The sequence below is a fragment of the Cyanistes caeruleus genome, chromosome 3, assembly GCF_971803275.1.
Source record: "Cyanistes caeruleus chromosome 3, bCyaCae1.hap1.1, whole genome shotgun sequence".
NCBI lineage: Eukaryota > Metazoa > Chordata > Aves > Passeriformes > Paridae > Cyanistes > Cyanistes caeruleus.
Genome location: NC_141703.1, coordinates 15,227,713 through 15,249,591, shown reverse-complemented (window position 1 = coordinate 15,249,591; position 21,879 = coordinate 15,227,713). Strand labels below are relative to the sequence as shown.

The 21,879-nt window shown below is 37.5% G+C and overlaps 1 protein-coding gene across 10 annotated transcripts in view; it reads right to left on the bottom strand.

Annotated features, from left to right (window-relative positions):
* The window catches only part of MAP7D2 (MAP7 domain containing 2), an 84,143-nt gene that overhangs the window by 2,405 nt on the left and 59,859 nt on the right, over nt 1-21,879 (bottom strand). For 8 of the 10 annotated variants that reach the window (XM_086879931.1, XM_086879926.1, XM_086879925.1 and 5 more), the window contains 11 exons: nt 20,625-20,735; nt 19,220-19,342; nt 16,237-16,385; nt 15,041-15,168; nt 7,144-7,376; nt 6,655-6,781; nt 5,220-5,424; nt 4,999-5,103; nt 3,782-3,835; nt 3,132-3,210; nt 2,260-2,446 (listed from right to left, as the gene is read on the bottom strand). In XM_086879931.1, coding sequence (XP_086736057.1) covers nt 2,260-2,446; nt 3,132-3,210; nt 3,782-3,835; nt 4,999-5,103; nt 5,220-5,424; nt 6,655-6,781; nt 7,144-7,376; nt 15,041-15,168; nt 16,237-16,385; nt 19,220-19,342; nt 20,625-20,735 — 1,501 coding nt within the window. The remainder of the gene's footprint in view (nt 1-2,259; nt 2,447-3,131; nt 3,211-3,781; nt 3,836-4,998; nt 5,104-5,219; nt 5,425-6,654; nt 6,782-7,143; nt 7,377-15,040; nt 15,169-16,236; nt 16,386-19,219; nt 19,343-20,624; nt 20,736-21,879) is intronic. The other 2 variants (XM_086879927.1, XM_086879929.1) reach the window with 1 other exon arrangement.

Here is a 21,879-nt window from a genome sequence, read left to right as displayed (position 1 = left end):
TAAGTTCTCATTAAACAATCAAATTAAACCTCTGACTGTTCAGAAACTACCACTCAAGGCAGCTCCAGCAAGCTTTTACCTAGAGAATGTCCTGATCCAAAGAAAAAAGGATGTAAGGTCATACCTAACCTATATCCTTTAATGATTAAGGTTTGTGGTAGCTGTGTAACATGAGCACTCATCTCCTAAATGGACATGTCTGATAGTTTACTGAACTGAGTTTACTGATCATTTCAGTCCCTGCACCATTCCTTTACCTAAGTGTTCATTGCATCCTTCACATTACTGTCCTGATCCTGCAAACACTTAAAGCACATACATTTCAAATTTTAATGTTATTTCTTAAGACCTTAAGACATAGAAATCCCATAATGAAACTTAAGAAATGCTGCAACCTGCTGCTTTACTGAGACTATCAAGGCTAGTGCATTTTCGTTTGGAGAAGGCAGAGGAAGGCTTTCACAGACATTTTTAAAATTATGATGCAGTGGTGAATGAGTCGAGGCAAAACTATTACGCATTAAATCCTACAACAAAAAATGTAAGGAGTGTCCAATGCCACCAATAAGAAACTGAGTTTAACATGGATCAAAGAACATAATCTACCCAATGTACTGTAATGGAGACTGTACTGTACAGACTGCTTCTAGGTGAGGTCCTAGACACAAACATCAGCTGGAAAGAAAAAAGAGTGGGATCAACTCATAGGCAACACTCAATCAGTGGCCACTTAAAAGGCCAAGACAGACTTGCACCCTCAATATCCCTAAGGCTACACTTCAGTGATCTTGGATTGCCACAAGTGATAGGCTCAGGTGCTCTCCCTCACTAGTTTTTCTTACTCATATTCTCTAAGACCAAATAATGGGCTACACGGTCTTCTGGTCAGTCCCAGCAGGGCGTTTTCTAGATATTTATACATATTTGCTGGAAATACTGAGAAAGCATGAGAGGTTCAACTGGCTTACTGATAAAGGGAGAACAGTATAAAAATTCCATATTTAAAATTCAAACCTAGTTTTGACATAGCAGCCTTAAATTAACTGCCTAAATATACAAATATGTAAATTTAAAAAATATAAATTAAAAATATTTCTTTTCTGCACATCCATCAAAATGTGAGAGTATTTATATTGGAATGCATGAAATAGAAGCCTCTTTGAGTCCCTCAGAGAGAGAAGAGAAGGCAGGGATTGAATTGGAGCCTTTAGAGAAACTGAAATATATTATGCCACACAGACAAGAAGTAGGAGTGTAAGTTCTAGTTTTAAATAAGTAGAAATATATCTTAAGTGCCTTAAGAGACTGAGTTATTTAGTAAAAAGCCCTAAAGCCTAGTTGAAAACTCAGTAGCATTACCTTCTACAAAATTAATGTAGCTCCAGACATAACGAAAACATAGAAGAACATTGCTTGCATTTCTAGATAGAACAGACAGAACTATTTGCATGAACAGATAGAACTATACGAGTAGATTTTAGGTAAGAACTGACACTACTTTTGCACGTTAGAATTTAGCTCAGATTAGTGTAGGAAGACTGTTTTAGAATTGTGTTTTTAGCTGATTTATGAATAAAATCCTGCTGTATTGGGGTGAAAAAAAAAATAAAAAAAGGTGGGGGAGCTGCTTCTGCTCGGAATATTGGGACTCTATGCCAGAAAGCTTTTAACACAGACTTTAATACTCTGAACTTTTTGCCTTCAAGATTGAGGTATTCATACAATAATAACTCTACAACAACCAACAACTGCTCTTGTCTCTTTGAAGACCCAAGACCCGTGCAAAACTCAATATATTTAAAACCATAAAGTTATTTACTGTTTTCTGTGCATTTCTACTTGTTAAGTACTTAAAATTCTAAATCCATTATTTTCATTATTCTGTTTGTATGGAGGCAGAAATGCTCATGCACCACAGCTTTGCAGCCAAATTAAAAAATGGTGACATCAGAACAATATCTGCAGTAGCTGCTTTCACAAAATTGTCTGAAAGGTTTGGGCAAACTTGCATGGAATCCGTAAGTAAGGACTGTGGAAGAATTTCAGAGTTCCCTCCCCCAAATATGTGAGATGAGGTTCTGTGGCTCTTGTGCAAACACCCAGGAGCATCCTGGCAGGAGCAGAACACACCCAAGTGCACACCCAGCTGCCACTGTGGGGGGGACGTGAGAAGGAAAGTAGTAAAGTATTAACAAGCAAACCCCCAAATCCTGTGTCTCATAGGAATTCCACAACCCTGTTGGTAGATCCAGTCTGTACCTCACATCCATGGACTGAACCTCATCCGTTGAATCTTCCATGCTGTTAGATTTCCCATCAACAGCTTCCAGCTGAATAAGTCCTGCAACTGACTTCAGTCCATTAGCAACTACATCTTGGGAAGGGATTACAGAAGCAGCACTTTCTAAGCTTTTATTTTTCAGGCAGGTTGCCAATCCATTGATCTCTGTAAAAGAAAGTTATAAATTATGACAATAGAAACTTTGTTATTTAAATAGTTTTAAGTTATAGACTGAGTACAAAGGAAGACTGACAATGCAGTAGATTCGGTTTAATCCATGACTCATCATACTCTACTGTCATTCCTCTATTCCACTCCAAAACTGCTCCTTATGCTACATCTTTTAAATCTGAGGAAACAGGAAGAGAATGTTTTATCTTTTATGTCATGTACTAAAAACCTTAGCCTGGGGAAGTAAACAAAATATAGATAAATGTCAGATATGTATATTTTATTTAAAAGTCCTTATTTAAGGACATAGGCTTTTTTTTAATGAAGTCAAATTAAATGTAAGATTTAGACTCATACTACAAAAAGCTTGGTTCTGTGCAAAAAATTTCTACTTAAAAATTTTGAAGGTAGGTTGCAGCAATGAAACATATTGGCAAATTAGAACTTTTCATTTACAAAAATGCAACATCAGGTATTAAAATGGAGGAGAAACTTTATTCTGCTTTTATTTAAGTGGCAAAGCAAAGCTGTCTCCATTTGTCACTGATGCAAATGTAGCTGTTCTTTTTGAGATGAAAGCAAAAAAACTTATGATAATACACACTTCTCTGCCTCAGATCAAAGAAATCTGAAGATATTAAAATGTGAAAATAGGTCAGAAAAATATGGCAATTTTTACCTGGCTGGTCGAGAACAAGGGCCTTTGGTTGCTTTTCCACATTCAAAGTTGATGGGATCTCCAGTTTTGGCTCTTCCTTCTGAAATCAAGTAATGATTTAGCTGTATTAGAGGGAGGACTTGTAACCTTCATGGAACCAATTAGACTCAAAACTTGTGAGACTGCCCAGGGCCACAGGGTGACAAAGACCATCAACAGCAATACAGGACTTTTTTTCCCTTTGCTTTTTTTTCTTTTTAATTGAAAACCTGACTGTCACTTCTTAGCTGGACACAACTGCCTTCTTTTCAATCCCACGTTCCAGACAGGCATAACAAAGAGAGCTCAGTAACTAATTCACTGACTGGTACAAAGCAGGACAACAGATCAGCAGCAAACATTACAGCTCCAGCATGCAGGAACAGGCTGTTGCCCCTTGCTAGGTAGTGAGGGGGACAATTATCCTACCTGCAAAGGCTGCATAAAAGCTATGTCTCTGTAGCAGTGACTGTGACACAGCAACAGTCACTGTCAGTTTGAAATGCATCTAAAATGTGGGTCTAGAGTGTACTTAAGTAGACTTACTAATATGGAACTACCCTAAAATTTAATTTCCACCTATGATAATAAAATGAAACAAAAAAATCCTGCAACCACATACTGTTTCATACCTTTATTTCTGGGGTTTCACTCTTCCTTGTTCTCTTCATTATTTCATCTATTCTCTATAAATCAAAATAAATTTGAAGATGAGATGGCAGACAGAATATGCAACACAAGAGATAAGGGGAAAAAAGACAACCATGTCTTTACTGTCATGACATCCTCTCAGCCTGTCTTGGAAAAGGGAAAGCAAATAAGAAAAATAAAGAAAATTAAAGATAAAAACCCTCTTGCAGCTGGTTTTAACCTATCAGATCCTACAGAACATAAATTTCTCAGCACAGATGCACTTTAGAAACAAGTATTTTTAATACCAGGTGTTGGCAGCTATGAGTTATGCTCAGTTCTGGAACAAGACATTTGTATAAAACCAACAGTGGTTATTTTAATCTAGCTGCTTTTCCAATTATTTCCAAATGGTTCCTTTAAAAATAGTTAGCCTTTTTGAAATAGAAGAATAAATTGAAATATCTGAAGTTATTCTTGCTGGAAATGTGTAAGGCATTATCCTAAAATACTTTTGTTTTCCTTTGTTCTTCATTAAAAAGGAAATTATCTGAGATGTAAAACACCTTGGTTTGATTGTCTAATCTGCAACTGCGACATGCCTCCAGTTCAGTGGTGAACAGTTTAAAACATAAGGATAGATGAGCTTTTGTAACCAGACAGGGGTTCTGCAGCTGTTCTTTTTCCTGTCACACAGCTGTAAACAAAGCTAATTTATGCAGCTTCAGCCATTTCTGTGTGCAGCAGTGGCCAGATGATCCTGCTCCTCTGCATAATGCAACCAGAGACAGCCAGGTGGGGGAAAAGCTGCTTGTTAATCACAAACTTTCTCAATTAATGACACAGAGCTTTTGTTGAGTAAGTTTTAAACAAAGTCACTCATGTTTCTCAGTAGTTAGTGATGTCCTGGGTTGGGCAGCAATTGACATTTGCCTTGGTATGCCATTCCTTGTTTGTCTCAGGTATTTAAATTTTCAGGTAGAGGCTGGCTCTGTGTTTGCTCAATGCCTAGTAGAAAGTCATTTGCTTCAGGCAATTCCACTTTGTTACAAATTTTCCATGTCTACATTCCCCTAACAGGCAAGTAACAAATACTAAACCTGGCATAACTATTCACCTCTAATCCCTCCAGATTACTGTTAGTAGATATTACTGGGTGCTTCCTGGGTTATGGGTTTAACAAGAAATGAAATAATTATCCTGAGATGCAAATACCCACCTTCTTCCGCTCCAGCCTTTCTTGCTCAATTTGCTGCATGATTTGTTCCCTTTCAAGACGAAGTTGTTCAGCTGCCTCACGGGCTTTGACTTCTGCTTCTTCCCTCTAAGCAAAATGTGCAAATTATGTTAGGGCCATTACTTATTTCAGGCAGACTACCAAATATAAAGAAGAATTTTTTTACATGTATAAAAATTTCACCTTTCTGTTTGAGATGTTACCTGTTTCTCAAGTTTGGCTTGGAGCTCTTTTTCTTGCTTTTCCTTTAGCATTTGTTCTTCCTCAGCTCTTCTCCTGGCTTCCTCTTCTGCCTTTTTTCTAGCTGCCTCTTCTTCACATTTTCTTTCCTCCTCCTTCTTACGAGCTTCTTCTTCCAGACGAAGTCTTTCCTCTTCTTCCTTTCTTTTCTGCTCTTCTCTTTCAAGCCTGCAAAAGTGTAACAGAAGGTTTAAAAGGCTTCATCTTGTTTAGCATGAATCCTACTGTACGTACATCAGTAACTGATAACACATCCATCAGCACATATTTTCATGAAAGATGCCAGGATACAGTGAAGGCATCTAGCACATGCTCAGAATTCAGGTTGCTACCAAGATTTTACTCCGATCTTACTTTTAATACCTAAAATATTTCATAGAAGTTATAATTTCCGTTGAAAAAACATGCATGATCAAAGAAAACATTTCTGTTTTAATGTCAATTAGAATGTCAATCATAAAATTAAATTTCAAGAACAAAGACAACCCTCTTCCACTGTACTTGACACCCAGAATGCTGGTATCTATAAATACGCAAGTTCTTTTATCCTTTGCTTCATCTGAAGACAAACAGATGGGATGAGTAGCAGCAAATTCCACACAACACAGTGGAACACTGGAAGGAGTGGTTCTAAATTCCACCTGTGTTGTTCCCTGGCCCACGAGGGATGTCATGCTCCTTAAGAATTATTTTGTAAGTCATCAGGGCCAAAATGGCAGGAGCTGGTCATTCCACTCCCACCCTGCCCATCGTGTTTTTAATAAGAAAATCCAAAGTTGAATCTAGTGAGTCAGTGATTTCTTATTTGGGGTTTGAAGGAAGTGCATGGTTTGCTGACACTTGCAACCAGCATCCCATGTGGAGAACCACCTTAAAGCCTGTTCCCAGAACAGAGCCAGAACTTCACTGCTCAGACACAGCAACCTTCATTCTGCCCACACTCAGAGCCCTCAATGCCTGCAGCAGAGCTGGGTAGGAAGATGAATTTCAGGTTAATTATGAATGATTCAAGCTTTGCCATTTAATGCATATCCTGCTGCTGCTGCAAGACTGTTTCTGCCATGTGAACTTGCTCATTTAAAGCCACCTCAAGTATTTTTTACAATGTAAAATACTTCAGGTATGTCCAGACTGCAGTGTGCACTACACTTTAGCATGGGCATACTTGAAGTATTTGGAAAAGAAATAGTTTATTCAGGATTCTTGAAGAGGCCAAATTATTATTTTCTCACCACTAATCACAGAGACTGCAAAAGACACTAGTGAAATATGAGTCTGAAATTAAAGAAATTAACAAATACATATAAGCTTCCACTTGATTCCAAACTGCTACAGTTTCAAGCTCAGTGATACAGGTTAAATTATTAGGTAATAACTTTCACAAAGCAAGACAGAGACCTTTCACGTTCTTCTCTTTCCTGTCTCTCCTTTTCCTCCTGTTCTTTTTGCAGGCGGGCCTGTCGTCTTTTTTCAGCTAGAATTTTTGCAGCTTCTTCAGCATCATTTGTTCCTGCTGTGATCTTCCCTAGGAGAAGACAACCAAGGGTGGAAAGTCAAGCAGGGAACAGAGTGCCCAGCAATTCGAGGTTCATAGAGAGGCTGAAAGGGGCCTGGTTCAGAGGAGTAAGACACCTTTTTCAAAGCACATTTCAGCAGAAAGGAGATGGAATAGGTAAGGGCATCCTGCATGTCAGCATTTTCACATCCTCATTAACAAATGCTTTTGGTACTTTAGTGAAAACTGTGTGTTCACAGGTTCCAGTATGTATCTTTATTCATTCTCATATGCCTGCGACTGAGCAGCTTCATGAAAAGAACAGTTCATCACAGTTTAAAAGTCTCAGGGATCCATGGTATCTTGCACTAATATTTTGCAGTAAGGCTCACCTTCACTGTTCTCAGCCTTTCCAGCAGAAGGAACATGCTTCTCAGGAGCCACCTGGACCACGTCATCAGCACGTGCTCCTGGGGACTTCAGGTGACTGACATTTTCTTTCTCCTTGTCTGCTTTCTTTTTAGGTGTTTCCTGGCTGAGACTGGAAGTGGCACGATGCTTCACAGGAGAAGCTGGATATTGTTTGGTGTTTTTAGGAGACTGAGGATAAGTCTTCGCAACTGTCCTGATGAGGGAAAATAAAAATCAAACAAGGCTAGATGTTACACAGCTTGGAATCAAACTCCACCTTCACATTTCTCATTCTTTCTTGTCTCTCCCTACAGAGGAGTATCAGCTGTTTTGCACAATACTGAAAAGAACCACCTGGATGCAATCAGAACTTAAAATGCATGGAACTAACATGGAAGTGCGCATGATTACAGAAAATTCTCATTAAAATAAACCAATAACACTGTCTAAGGTCTAGGTGAGAGACAGGAAATTGTGGGCTACCTAAACCAATTATTTTAGTAATGACCATTTCAAAAGAATTCCATCAACTTTACTGTTTCTACAGTCCTTCTCAACACATAAACCTATGACTGCTCTCTGTCTGTATAAATTATAATGAGCTACAGTGCACTGCTTTCACTCGAATACCACCATGCCAACCATGATCTTTTTCTAATAGTATCTGATTTTCCAAAAAAGCACCAAATAACACTATATACAAAGGTATGGGTACTACATAAAGAGACAGGACTAATCAAACCATTATATTGTCAGCAACACTGAGTTAGTGCTTTTTTCAGCATCAACACAACAGACTCCAGACTCCAACTCAGCCCCTGCAGCCTTTCACAAGCTGCACTTGGGATGATGGCAATGCACAGCAGCAATGCAGTCCACTGTTCATCTGGCTGTTGCACACTTCAGGTGAAGTGACAACCCTGAAGTCAGTTCTGGGAAAGTGGAAGGGTAAAGACACCTGACAGTCACTGAAAATAGGTGCACATAAAGGGAACAGATTACCAGGAAACAAAACTACACACAAACACCATTCATTATTTGTGCAACACCAGTAACTAGCACTTGTAACGTTAAGAAAGGCTGGGATGTGTGAGTAAGCAGTATAAGAATAAAGATATTACAATCCTAAAGTGATTTATGTGAGTCTCATTGGAATAAATGATCTTACATTAGATCATTAAAAAGTGAACATTACATATGTATTTCTAACCTTCTTCCTGGAAGAAGGTTATCCATATCCATATCGTGGATATGGAGTTATGATATAAATGTATTATCTATCCCTCATCACTTTTTTCATCTACACAATATAGAGTTTCATATACTATAATAAGCTTTCTAGACTATACACTCATTCTGGCAGACCACAGGCATAAAAACATGAACAACAGCTGTAAATTAATGGACTGGAGTGGCAAGTTTTGTATAGATCTAACTATAGTATTGTGTGGTCAGAGACTATTATAACCAGAACAGCATTTGCATTACAGAGCAGACAATAACAATAAGACATCTTTCAACTCCTCCCCAAACTCACTAATTCTGTAGAAAAAAGGGTTATTTTCTACCATATCAGACTGCATTTGAAAGAGATTGAGACATTAGAATACAAGGAGCTCACTCAGAGCTGCCTGGTTTGTGGGGAGGAAAACACTGCAGAGTATTGCACCATCCCTTCTTTCTTACTCCCACAGAAGAACCACCACAGACTCCAAAAGCCCTCAGGCTGCAGGAACAGTAGCACCCAACTAAATTTGAAGTTCATCTCAGGTACCCCCTGCCCGCAGGCCCAGGAGCTCCCTGTCAGCTCAGGCCCTCACCCTTGGTCCTTAGCTGAGCTCAGCTGTAGGTAAGCCTGTTCTTCTTGGCTTCCTTAACCTGCTGATCCTGACACGATGTCCTGGCTTGTCCTTGGACTTGCCTCAGGAAGGCTTTTATTGGCAGTCACTGGGCTCTTGGCTGACCCTGCTCAGTTCTTTTGCCTCCTATGGGATGGGGTGCTGCGGACAAGGTCCCTATCCTTGTCTGTCCTGCTGCCACCCACCACTCCTGCTGTTCCATGATGGAAGCAGGCTTTGTAAAATGTGAACAGGCAAGTCTAATTCCAGTTCTTGAAAAAAACCAGCAATAGAAGAAGCTATGAGTTTGGTTGTGTTGACCAAATCTGGTTTTAGCATTGTCTTTAGATTCCTCTTTAGGATAGAGAAGGATTTCCAGGTCCTTCTGAAAGCAAAAGGTGATTTCAAGGCCCCACCTAAACGTGTACATCTCACATGTGCCTAATCACTGCAGTAATTTCCAACTGCATTTCATAAAAATATAATTGGTAAATAAAGAGAAAACATTTTTCTCATGTTTTTCTGCAGCACAGAGGGTGCTTCTTGCTAATTAGACACTTCAAAGCAGAGTCCCTTCTCGCTGTCTTTGGTTCACATTTCCAACTTTACCACATATTCCTTGCAATGCTTTTGATTTAACTTGTTGTGACAGAAGGAGAAAAACAGGCTAATAACTAAGGCTGAGTCATTCTCAGTATTAGTACAGAAGTAATTGTTCTCTAATAAAGACATGACAATCAAAAAGGTCGGTAGGAAGGAGTCTAGTCATGAGAGCCACCACATATGTTGCACTAATGCATAGGCATTAGAGCAGACTGGCTGTACAATTCAGCTGGTGGATTAGAAACATGTGCTGAATATATTATTTAGGCACTGCACCTTTGAACTTTTAGACCTACAGTAATTTATTTTTTTTACCAAAACTGCTACAGGCTCTTAGACCAGAACAACAAGAAAATATAAAGTAGCTAAAAGTAAGAAAAATAGAAAAGACTGATTATTGCATGGGTGACAATAGTGCAGTGTGTGGAGTGCAAAGTAAAGAAAGTCCATCAAGAATAAAAATATTTTTTCTGAATTTTTATATAATTTAGAGGATGCCAGTAGAAAGTATTAAATTAACATTGTTTTCCCCCTTGTATTTAAAACATACTCTCAATTTAACATCTTTAACATTCTTTTACACAGGCAGAATTGTTACTGGAAAAAACACTCTTTCTAAATAGTATTTAAGTTATACTGCTTTACACCAGAAAGAGCCAAACTTGATTGAGAAGGCAGAAAAATGGAATTATTAAGAAAAATATTTATAATCACTTGTATAGGAGACTGTTTAGGTTTAAACTGTGATATGAAAGTGGCAAACACAGAATTACACCTGATGAGGATTACAGAATTAGGTTGAAAAATCACTATAATCCAAAAAGTGGTAGCATGTTAGTTGTCAGACAGCTTACTCTTTTCTCAGTAACTGGATTTTACAGGGGAATACAGAAGCACCTTTCTCACTCCAAGAGGACAGTTTTCTCACCCAGCTGCTCTGAGCTGACATGGGGGCAGCAGCATGAAAGAAGCTGCCCCCTGTATGCACTGCTATCAGGTGTGAGGATCCACTGATTCTTAATTACAATGGCTCCTATTTAATTATGAAAGGGACAGTCCATTCTGCAGAACAATGTCTCAGGAAGAGCCTATGAGGGATTCCAAGCTTACTTTTGCTAAGCGGAGAAAATAAAGCACGGGAAGCACACAAATCAGAGGTCACAGCCATCTCTGGCCACAAACAGCAGGGCAGAGAACAGCATGCCCTCCTGAAAAGCCAGCTACAGGGCAGGTCACCGGTTACGGCTGTTCACAAGGCTGACTGTAAATCAGGAATCTTCAACAATGCCAGAGCTGCATTATTTTTCTCCCTTCTCCCCATTAATTCAACAAAAACTTTGCTGAAACCACACCAAGGACCTGCATGTCTCAAGGCTGCTTTCTGACATTGCTATGATCACAAGCTGTTCTGGCATTTTTGCTGTATCAGTGACACTTTCTCAAAAGCAGTTTTCTTTCACTCTTAGTTTTGATCTTTTGTAGCCAAAGACATATTCATTTCTCTTTTACATTTCTTAAAAGAGAAGAAACTCAGCATAGGTCTGTAGAATAGTTTTTTTGAATAGCTACATTATTACAGATGTTTCAAAATCTTGAACTGGCCTGTCATCTAGTTAACTGCTGAAAAATCCCTCAAAATACTCTTGATCCAACATTCTACCTATTGCTTTTAGCTTTCCAAAATAAAAACCAAGAGCAGTAAATGTAACACATATGAAATAAAATCTAAAATGGGTCACTGCAGGACATAGAAGCTACTTCTATGTGGCATTCACCACATGCAGCCACCTTTCCAATAACTCATTTTTAAACATCTTACAAATTTGGGGGGCACTTTTTTTGTACTAGTCTAAGTTCATATTCCATCAGAATTCTGCAATTTCACTGAGCATGCACATTTCTGATGTCAAAAGTGTTTCCCCCCAGCTACAAGGGGTTGTCACCCAACAGAACCCACAAGTAAGGGGTTCAGTTAGTGAAACCATGAGCAAAGGACAATGACCAGCCTGGGATCTGGAAAGGAAACATGAACCACCACCCATCAGCAGCACCACTCATCAGTCACCTTTCCCTTCCCCCTTTCTCCTTCTTTCATGAGGTTATCCTCTGGCAAAACAATGTGACACAGAGGCTTGTCAGAGCTTTCAATTTTTATTCACTGGCTTACGCTATGCTTCATCTGATGATACTTTAAATCCTACTTCCTTGATTCAGTCAGGTGCCATTGATTTATTTAGGGACTATTTACCCAAGGACATGTGAAGGACACAGGCTTTATTGCCTTCCTGATCTATAAGAAAGCACACTTACCTCTTCTCTGAGGGATACTACAAGAATAAACCGATTAAGGTATAGATCTTCAAAGATGAAGCATAAAACAAAAAAATTACCCAAACCCCTCATCCTGCTATTATTGATCTTGTGAAAGATTTGAAGAAAATGAGCACTTCACACCATCAGTATCCAACAGCAATTGAAAAAATTAAAGACAATTTGAGTTGTTCAAACTCTCAAATCCATTAACTTTCATCTTTGTCAGCTGATCCACATTAAGATTCAAAATAATAGTTTTTTTCTGTGACATTTCTTAATATATTTATTTTTTCAAATAACACCAAGTATTGAATTCCTTTGTCACTTTTAATTGTTGTTCAGCATAACTTTATTTGTCCCCTTTTCTCCTTTTTACATGTATATCTGTTCACTCATCTCAGATATTATATTTTTGGGCTGACTTTTTTTGCTTTCTCAGTAAAATTTGCCCATTCAAAACATTAGTATTTTATTTATGTAATGACTGCAACTCTCTTCTGCCATTAATCACTGTGTGATTAGGCTGAAGTTTTATTGTCTTGTTTGATCCTGTTTCAGTTACTTTACCATGATAAAAAAAGCTTTTTATTTAATAAATAATAACATATTAAGAAGAAAAGTTACTGTCATGCAGAAACCAAGATGACAATTGTGAAGAACTAGTAACTAGAACAATACCAAGAAAACTTGAATGCTAAGTCACATACTCTTAAGAAAAGAAATGCATACAGCTAATTGTCATGTAAATCACTGGCCACACTTGATTCTCTCCTCAACACTACCTACTAATGGTGTACAATACGTAATCTTATTTCTTCTAGGGTATTTTTTCAGTCATATAGTGTGCCAGAAGGAGAAAGATTAAATGTGTAAAAGATCATTAGGTTTGCAAGGAAAATAAGTATTTGTATACATATTTAGACAGACTAAAATTATACTTAAATGTCAGATAATGATCTTGCTGGTCAGTGGATTTAAATACAGGCAGTAAGGCTTTTGGAATATTCCTTTAGATTGTACAATCTTACCTCCTCGATGAAAATTAACTCTGGAATTTGAGTTATATGAAAAAATGCATATATTATCACTACTATCACCTATATATAATAATACAGTATGCTCATTAGGGCACTTCTTTATTTTAGAATTATGAGGGGAAGTTTTGAAAGAGCTAAAGCAGAACTCTCTGAAATCAGTAATAAACACGGATTAAAATTCTATTTACTGTATCTCTCATAAGGTCAAGAAGGGTGTTCTAATTGGGCCACATTAAGATTAAATGCTTGGTGATAGATTTCTATTAGTTCCATGGTCAGAATCAGATTCCCTTGGAAAAGAGAAGGAGGGGGAAAAAAAAAAGGGATCACTACTGTGGCTCACAATCACAGAGAAACCCACCAGCAGGCTTCTTAATTCCTCCCTGCAGCATCTGCTTTTTCTCCTAAAACCAGTAGTCCTTAAAGGCATGAAAACATTTTACCATATAAAGGTTATCATAATTTGCACCTCTGGGAAAAAAATTCTCCATTATTTCCTAATCTTTTATGGAAATTAGTGCTACAAATTCAGCCTGGGCATACCTTTTTCATGAAGCACTAAAGAGCTGTCTCCCAAGAAGTTTTACTTTTAACCACTGGATGTTTCTCTGATGGTCTACACTAACCTCTACCTGCCCAGCAAGAAGCACTTGACTCTCAGCTAATTCATTTCCCACCAATCATTTTGCTTAACTAAATGTGTCTTCTTGGTGTGTCTCTTATAGTGGTTGAAAAATGCATTCTGAGTAGGGAGTAACAGTACTTGCAGAATAATATACAGTCTTAGAGCTCAAGGTTTTTTTTTAACTTTACATTGCAGAGTGTCACTAGACAATGATCTGCTCAAAACTGTCAAGAGAAAACTGATTGTCATTAACATTGCATTTCATTCAATTTTTCACAAAATAGATGTTCATACCACAGAATCTGATGACATTACACATATAATATTGGAAGTTTGAGAATTTGTAGCTTTATAATACAAACCAAGAACTGCAGTGTCCCAGTTACATGCAAGGGGACATCTAAACCAGAAAGAATGCTGAGAATCAGATGGTTTCCTTATGTTGTCTAACATCAGATTCACACACAAAATCATCTCCCACTAAAGGGCTATGCCCTCAGAGCTGAAACAGCAAAGGAGCACCAGCTGGTTTTTCAGGCAGAAGAAATTTGTCAGAAAGGGGATCATCAAGCCTGGTTCAAAATATGGCCAGCTTCAGATTAAAAAATATAAATAAATAAGAAAATTTTCAAGACCAAAGTGTCATCCACAAACAGATCTAAAGGAAAAAAACCCAAACCAACCAACGAGCCAAATAAATTAGGCAAGTACTGTAGACCAGGACTACTTTAGCATAGTCCTACATTAGAGCCAGACTTAATATTCTTCTTCTAAGTAACCTGGAGACCCATTTGCTCAGACTTGAGCTGCAATCTGTGGCACATATAATGCAGTTTCCAGCAAAAGACAATCAAGAAAAGTAAGTCAATTGCCAGTAAGCCCAGATATGCTATATATCCACAGCTCTGCATAAAAAACCCCAACAAACCTGAACCAACTTCCCCTCCAAAAAAAACAAAAGAAACCAGAACAAAACAGAAAAACCACAGACGTCTGCACATTTGTAAAGGTTAAAACCAATGGTTTAGATGACACATAGTTAAGTGCACTTATGGCACCAGATGGTCATGCCAACAATAGGAAATGCATATATTAAATGCTGGAATTTCTAGTTAGTATTCATGATGAGTGCATTTCTTTCTTCACATTAGGCAGTTTCTTCAAAATCAAACAACAAAAAAGAATATTTAAAAATAAATGTGAAGTAAAATTTCATATGAATAATGAAATGCACTGTAATTTGAAGACTGAGGAAAGGTAGAAAGAACTGTCTCTAGTGGGTACTAACACAGTATTACAGATATCAGATTTGTCATCTACACCTCTCACTCATCTGCATATGTGTGTATAAGTAAAATTAACTAGATTTTATACAACTTCAAAGGAAGTTCCTCAACAATCTATGCCTTATTTAGAGGTAATAAATTCACAGGATATTAGTCCACTAAAAAGAAAGGCATACTTAGGTGTTGCAGGTGATGCAGATCTTCTGGACATGGCAGCAGGAGAATCAGACCTTCTCAGAGGAGATCCCATACCAGATGATGAACCAGGTGTTGCAGGTCGCTTCTCCTTCTTTATCTTCTCAGTCTAGAAGCACAGTTCGTTTCCATAATTAGGACCAATAAATCAAAAATCCATTTGATTGTTTTATTAGCAAGATGGCATATAAAGAGATTTGTGTGGCACACTTGTAAAAGCTTTTTAAACAGCAGCTCACAACTGAGGTGCTATTAATAGTTTTTTATTTTACATAGACATAGCACACACCCACCCCTGTCTTGCACAGGCAGAGCATGCAAATTTCAGATAAGTAATACACATCAGAGCCTCTGCAAGAATTCTTGTGAGGGGTGGTGCCAGTGGGTGGAATCTTTAAAACCATCCATATGCCCCTGCTTAGACATGATCAGCAGTGCAAACAGGCATCTCACAGAAATGTTGTTGCATGTAACACTGAATCACACCTAAGACTGACACCACACAAATTTTTACTCCCAACTTTGGTTCTCTCACTTGCAGCTAATTTAGATGTCATGAATCCCCCTATAATTAAGTATTACAAGATGATAGGGACCTTACATGAATATTATAGCCCTAAAACAGAATTTTTTTAAAGCATGCCTTAAACTGTGTAGACTCAGTGAAGGTGAGTGACTTGCCTTTTCTTTTCTGGAAACTACGACGGATCGATAATGCATCTTTTAGGCAAACAGCATTAAAAATGTCCACAGAAAGAGTTAAAGCAATTGGTGTAAAACAGAGGCATTATCAATACACTTGGGGAGTTTCTGAAATATATGAAGCTTGCTCATTAGCCAGCAAGACTGGATACTCATACTTGGGGGGAATTCTATTTGTCATCCCCATTCCCACAAGCTACAAGCAAGTCCAAAACAATACATTTCAGTGCCTCAGTTCTCTGAAAACAGGGGTGTTGGTGTTCCAATACCAGCACTCAACACTGATTCCCAGGAAGAAAAAGATATGAAAATGCTCAGGAGCACAAAGGCAACCGATATTGGCAGGGCTTATTTTTCTACTGCTGTTTCTTACAGCAGGGGAAGCACTTCGTTTGTATTCACGTAAAGGGAAAGATATCAAGAAGCAGCTGCATCAGTTTACCCAGCAGTGAAATCAAAACCATTACAAACTCACCTGAGTAACTTCAGCTGCAGGTGCCCCTTTCACGGCATTGGCAGTGGAGGGTGAAGTTGCCTTCTTCCTGTCGGTGCTTCGGGTGGGGGAAGGCTTGTAGGGAGATTTAAGAGGACTAGCTGGTGCTACACGAGGACAGATATGGAATACTAAAGAGTTATAGTACAATAGCAAGAGCAAAAGGGAGCACAGATAGAGGAAGTAAAGGAGGGGAGAAAACAGCATACTTTTATGTTATAATGTTCAAAGGTAGTTTTAAAGTGTTTTTTAGTGTTTTAAAGTATCACATATAATGCATTCAACATGATCCCATGTTTATTAAAAATTTCTCAACTGAAAGATTTTATAGGAAAAAATTATCTTTAAAATATTGCTTTCTCACTCATACACCTTTTGAATCACCTGACTAGTACTGTGACTCTTTATTCTTCAAAGAAGTCCAGTTCCTTTGCATACAATAAAAAGAAAAAGCAGATAATGCTAGTTGGGTGACTTTTGAACGCACACTGCAAAACATGAAAGGTGACAGAAGCATAGGGACTTCTGTCTTTTTTTAAAGCCTAAACATGCAAAGGCTCCTAAATACATTAATTACTTTCCCAAATAATATTTAATCAAAAGAACTAACAAAAAAAAAAAACCAAACTTAAACTAAATGCTGCTGTAGGTATTTCAGTTATTGTTATTTAAGGAAGACATCAATTTGAGAGTGACACATGAATTACAGCTTACAGGGCAACTTTTTTTTTTGTTTGCAATATGAACAGGAATTTGGAAAACGAGATATTTTACTCCTGATTTTATTCATATTGCCTTGTAAAATGAAACTTTCACATACATATAAAACAATTAACAGAGTATATGTTTTATCAATAAGACAGACACTAATTGCAATCAAGTGATAATGTTCCTAATTTTAGTCAACTAAAGTCAGGAGGGATATTGACTTCGAAAAAGCAGTAATTATGCACTAATGTAAAGAAAGTCACATTCCCAAATTTTTTATTAATAAAATTTTTATGAAGCCTTTTTGAATGCTTTGAAGTTTAACTGGATCTTTGTATTCTTTGACCCACTTTCCAGCCAATTGGCATAAGGTCACTGTATATTAACAAAAATGTTCAAAAACCTAAAAGCTGCCCAAGAGAAATATTTTTACTTCAACTGTTAAAAAAATTAATTATGCATCCAGTAATAACTGTTTGCCTGAATACCTTGACTTTGAGTGACATTAATGATGTGTTGCTTGTAGAGTCTGATATTGAGGGCCCTCATTCCTAAGCTTACAGAAAATGCAGTAGCAGAGCAATTTTGACCCCAGCATAATGACAAGAGGCACAGTATGAGCTCTTGGAAAGGAAGACCCCTCTTCCTTGTTCAGGAAGTTACTTCTATGGTGAGAATTACAAGACAAATGGGAGTTTTCCCTCAACTATTTTGCTGGCAATTACTGACAAAATGTCAATGGCCTCTGAGATTGTTGTTTGCAACCTGCACCTGATTGCCTTGTGGGGGAATGACAAGAGGATGCTTGTTCAAAAAGCTGTTCCCAAAATCATCTACCCTATTTCAGCTCAATGAAAAAGCAGTTTGCAGAACAAATTGTACCCTTGTCAGACATGCCAGTGTGTTTAAAGATCCTGTGATGAAGAGAGATAAACCTGAGAGTTTATAAACAAAATGAGTGAGGAAGGACAAAAGTCATCCTTATTGATTTCTCTGATATCAAATATAAGTCAGAAAAAATCATCCATAGGTGGCCTCAGCAACTCAGCTCAAAATCTTAAGCAGAATGTACTGATCTAATTTGGAACTGGGTTTTGCTAACTCTTGGCAGTAGTTGGTCCCTGAGCACTGAGTAAACTGGGAATTTTCTCAAGTACAATATGAAAACATTCTGCTTCAAGTAGAGGCTGTTTTTAATATAGAAACAAGAGAAGCAATTTTAGAGGCATTCAATATCAATGTCCCTCTGCACTGAACAGAGAAGTAACACACAAGGGAAAGTAGATTTACTTAGCAATTAATTTTTAAATAGCTTTGCATGAAAAGCACAGATGCAGAACTTAAGCCTATTTTAACCAAGATGTGTGAAAATACCCATGATAAAGATAATGCCTTTTGTCATCTAAATAGTTTAATGCTGGTAAAGTGTTTCCTTTTGCAGACAGGCATTTGGGCATGCACTTTGGGGTGCTTTTGTTTGTTTGTTCTATTAAAAGTAAAAAGGACTGTTAGACTTTCGTCTTGTTTCAGCCAGCGCTATGACTGGGTATGGCTTTATAAGCAGAAACTACATAAAGGAACTTGCTTAAGTATTAGCAGGACTAGAAATATTATTTTGTAAATGTTTGCAAAATAATTTTTTTATTAGTCTACCCTTTACACATAGAAACAGTAACTATCATCCCTTAAAGATAAATAATTTCTGGAACTCACACCTTCCTATCAATATTCTGTTGTTTCTTATATGTATGTACACCTATATATATATATATAGATGTCACATACACACAGTCACACAGTTAAAGGCAAAAAGATATTTAACAGATGGAAACTGGAACCCTGGTAAAAATAATTAAGGCTCAATGGTGCACTGGGATTTTTGTTCTACATACTATTTGGGTATGACAGGGCTGACATTAATAAATCAATCAAAGCCTCTGAGAGCTGTCACATCATTGTCTAAAAACCTGTTTCTTAAACAAACGTATTCTTTTTTTTTATAGTCTGCAGTTTTAATGTTCTTTTTTTTCTAAAACAGATATTCAGAACAGCACAGACAAGATAATGTGCTTTTCAAAGATTTTAAATACACTGCTATCTGAAACAACTTAGTTCATCATTGGTTTTGTATCTTGTAAATTTGTTTCTGTTTTTATCCTATCATTTGTTTCATAGTATTCCATTTCTTCCAGCAGCTACATAAATGCAGCTAAAAACATACCTCAGTGGTTTCAAAGTGAGGAAGTCACATTTTTACCTGGAGTATTGTACTGCTCAGAAAGCATTAATGTACTTCTGCTTCTGGCTAAAGATGACTGTGTGGGAGTCAGCAGTCGAGAAACAATAAAGTTTTCCATTGGACTAAGATGCATGCGGTGAGCTGAAGGATGGGAGCAAATAAAATCAAATTTAAAATGCAAAGAAATAAAACAATGTTACATTAAAATAACTGAAACAAAATGATGAAATGATCAAATTAAATAACAAAAAAATCTTGAGCTTCTTGAGATTTAAAATACTTGAAGATAATTCTCATTCCTTCTGAAAAAAACCTTCTAATTTCTCCACTGTTTTAAGTTTCCCCCTTATACATTACACACAGTAAGGTTAAGATCATGTCATATTTTGATTTAACTCAGAGGCTAATTCCATTTTGCAAAATGGTTGCTTTCATGACTCAGCACAAAAGAGGTTTGTCTTCTTCCCCAGTAGGAAAGGTAAAACACTTGCTAGAACAGGGCAGCTGCTCACTAATGTGCCACCCATGCTGGGACTGCATTTGAAATCTGCCATCTCACCATGTTACGTAAGTCTTATTTATTCAATGTGCCTGCATTACTTCCTACTCCATAAATATAAGTGTCAACTATATAAGATGTATTTATAGATGCTCCTATTACATGTATATATAGTCATCTGTCATAATAACCTCAAAGCTACTGATGAGCTTAAGCAATTTAAAAATTAAAATAAATTTACCTTCTCTTTTTCATTCTAGAAACAAGCCTTCATAGTATTTTATTTCAGTAAATATATTTTTTCCCATTAGACTTTAAAAAAAAATGGGGTAGGAGGAAAAAAAGCAAACACAAAATAAACCTAAAATATCCAAAGAATTCACAGTGATAAACCCTTCAGTCCTCTTTGTAGTATTTAGCAATCACTAATCCTAAAAGATGATCATCTTTTGCAGAGTCTCTCGAGGATCAGAGTTTCATAAGAAATTAACAGGCTCTACAACTCTGGTCACCAGATTGAAGTCTCCCAGGTGGCTCATCAGACATACCCCTGCCTATGGAACATCCCATATCTACTGCCAGGTCACTCCTTTGGTTTGTTTGGTTTCCTTATTTTGCCCAACAGTCACAAACAGTACAGTTATAGGAAACTGCTGCAGTTGCAGCCTGCCCTTACAACCCTGTTTGCTGGAGTGTCAAAATTTGGAAAAGAATCGGTAAAAAACTCACTGCAGTTGTTGCTGGACTCCAGCACAGCAGCACAGCCTTAGGACAGGCTGCAGAACCATGTCATTAATATAGACTCTCTCAGATGTTTGAGATCCTTTGAATAACAGACATGAGCAAAGCACAAAGCTACATGGATCAGAAGGCTTTAAGCAGAAGGAGAGTTTATGCTGGCAGGAGACCAGCATGTTCACTTGCCTCTGTCAGGGGAATGCGTTATGGCCGCTGTGGAGGATGAGAGGCGCTTACTGATTGGCGACTCCATTTGCTTTGGCAGATTCATTGTAGAAGCTGAAAGTTTGTCACATGCTGCAGAGAAATGCATTGAAGACATTTGTATTCACACCACAGTGTTGATAAACTCCAAAAATTAACCTTGCATTTGTACTCGTGGCCCTTGCACTGATCATAGCATTGATTTAGCATGAGATGAGCTCTTTCTGACCGCTGAGGACCAGCACCCTATGACACATGTTTTGGCATGCAACTTTTCTGCTTATAAATTTAACATTCCAGTTTCACAACAGCCTTTTTTTTATATGATAAATAATTATATATCAGGCCTGAACGAGTGAAGCTATTCTGATACAAGACACTCAATACCAGCAGAAGAGTAAAGTTACCCAAAGAAAACAAACTGTACACATGACAACTCTGAACTCATCTTCATTCCCCCTCCCCTCTATCTTCAGTCTGGAAGAGCTGGGGTTCACATCAGATATTACTATAATAAGAAAATGAAATAACCAACATTTGTGCATCTGTATGAGACCTCACTGTTTTAATGGCTGGCATCAGCCATTTGTCTTTATCTTTTTGTGCCTGAGAAAAATTAAAAAAAGAATAGACATCTCATTTTTTTGGTACATTTTTCTTCTGAAATACCATTTGAGAAAGTCTGTTTGAGCACAATACCCATTTCATACCTTGGCATTTATTCAACTGAATGAAAGAGAAATGTTACCCAGGTATTACTACAGAGTACTAGTATATGATGATCACTGATACCCAGAAGCTAAAAACACAGATGCTTTGTCCCCTACATTTGAATTTCTTTCTAAACAAAAAATATTTTCAGCTAGAGACATGTATGTGGTCCTAACTCTGCATCTTCGAAGTTACTGCATTCCCTGTTATGTCTGTCCATCAAATCATTGCCTAAGTGGTGCTTCCAAGATTTGTCTCCATTACTACAGAAAACAATGCAATTCACTACATTTGCTTTTCTCAAAAAGCGCATATAATACTGGTATGCTGCAAAACATCAGTTGCACAGGCAAATACCTCTGCACATCAACAACAATCACTAAAAAAATTGAATCTGTATACACAGAAATAATAGTTCTGTGAGATCATAAGCAGAACAACATTTACTGTGAATTCTGCAGAAGTAATAGCCAAGCTTAACTCGTCCTTAGAGGGAGAGAAGGAACCTACTTCTCAAAAGGACAGG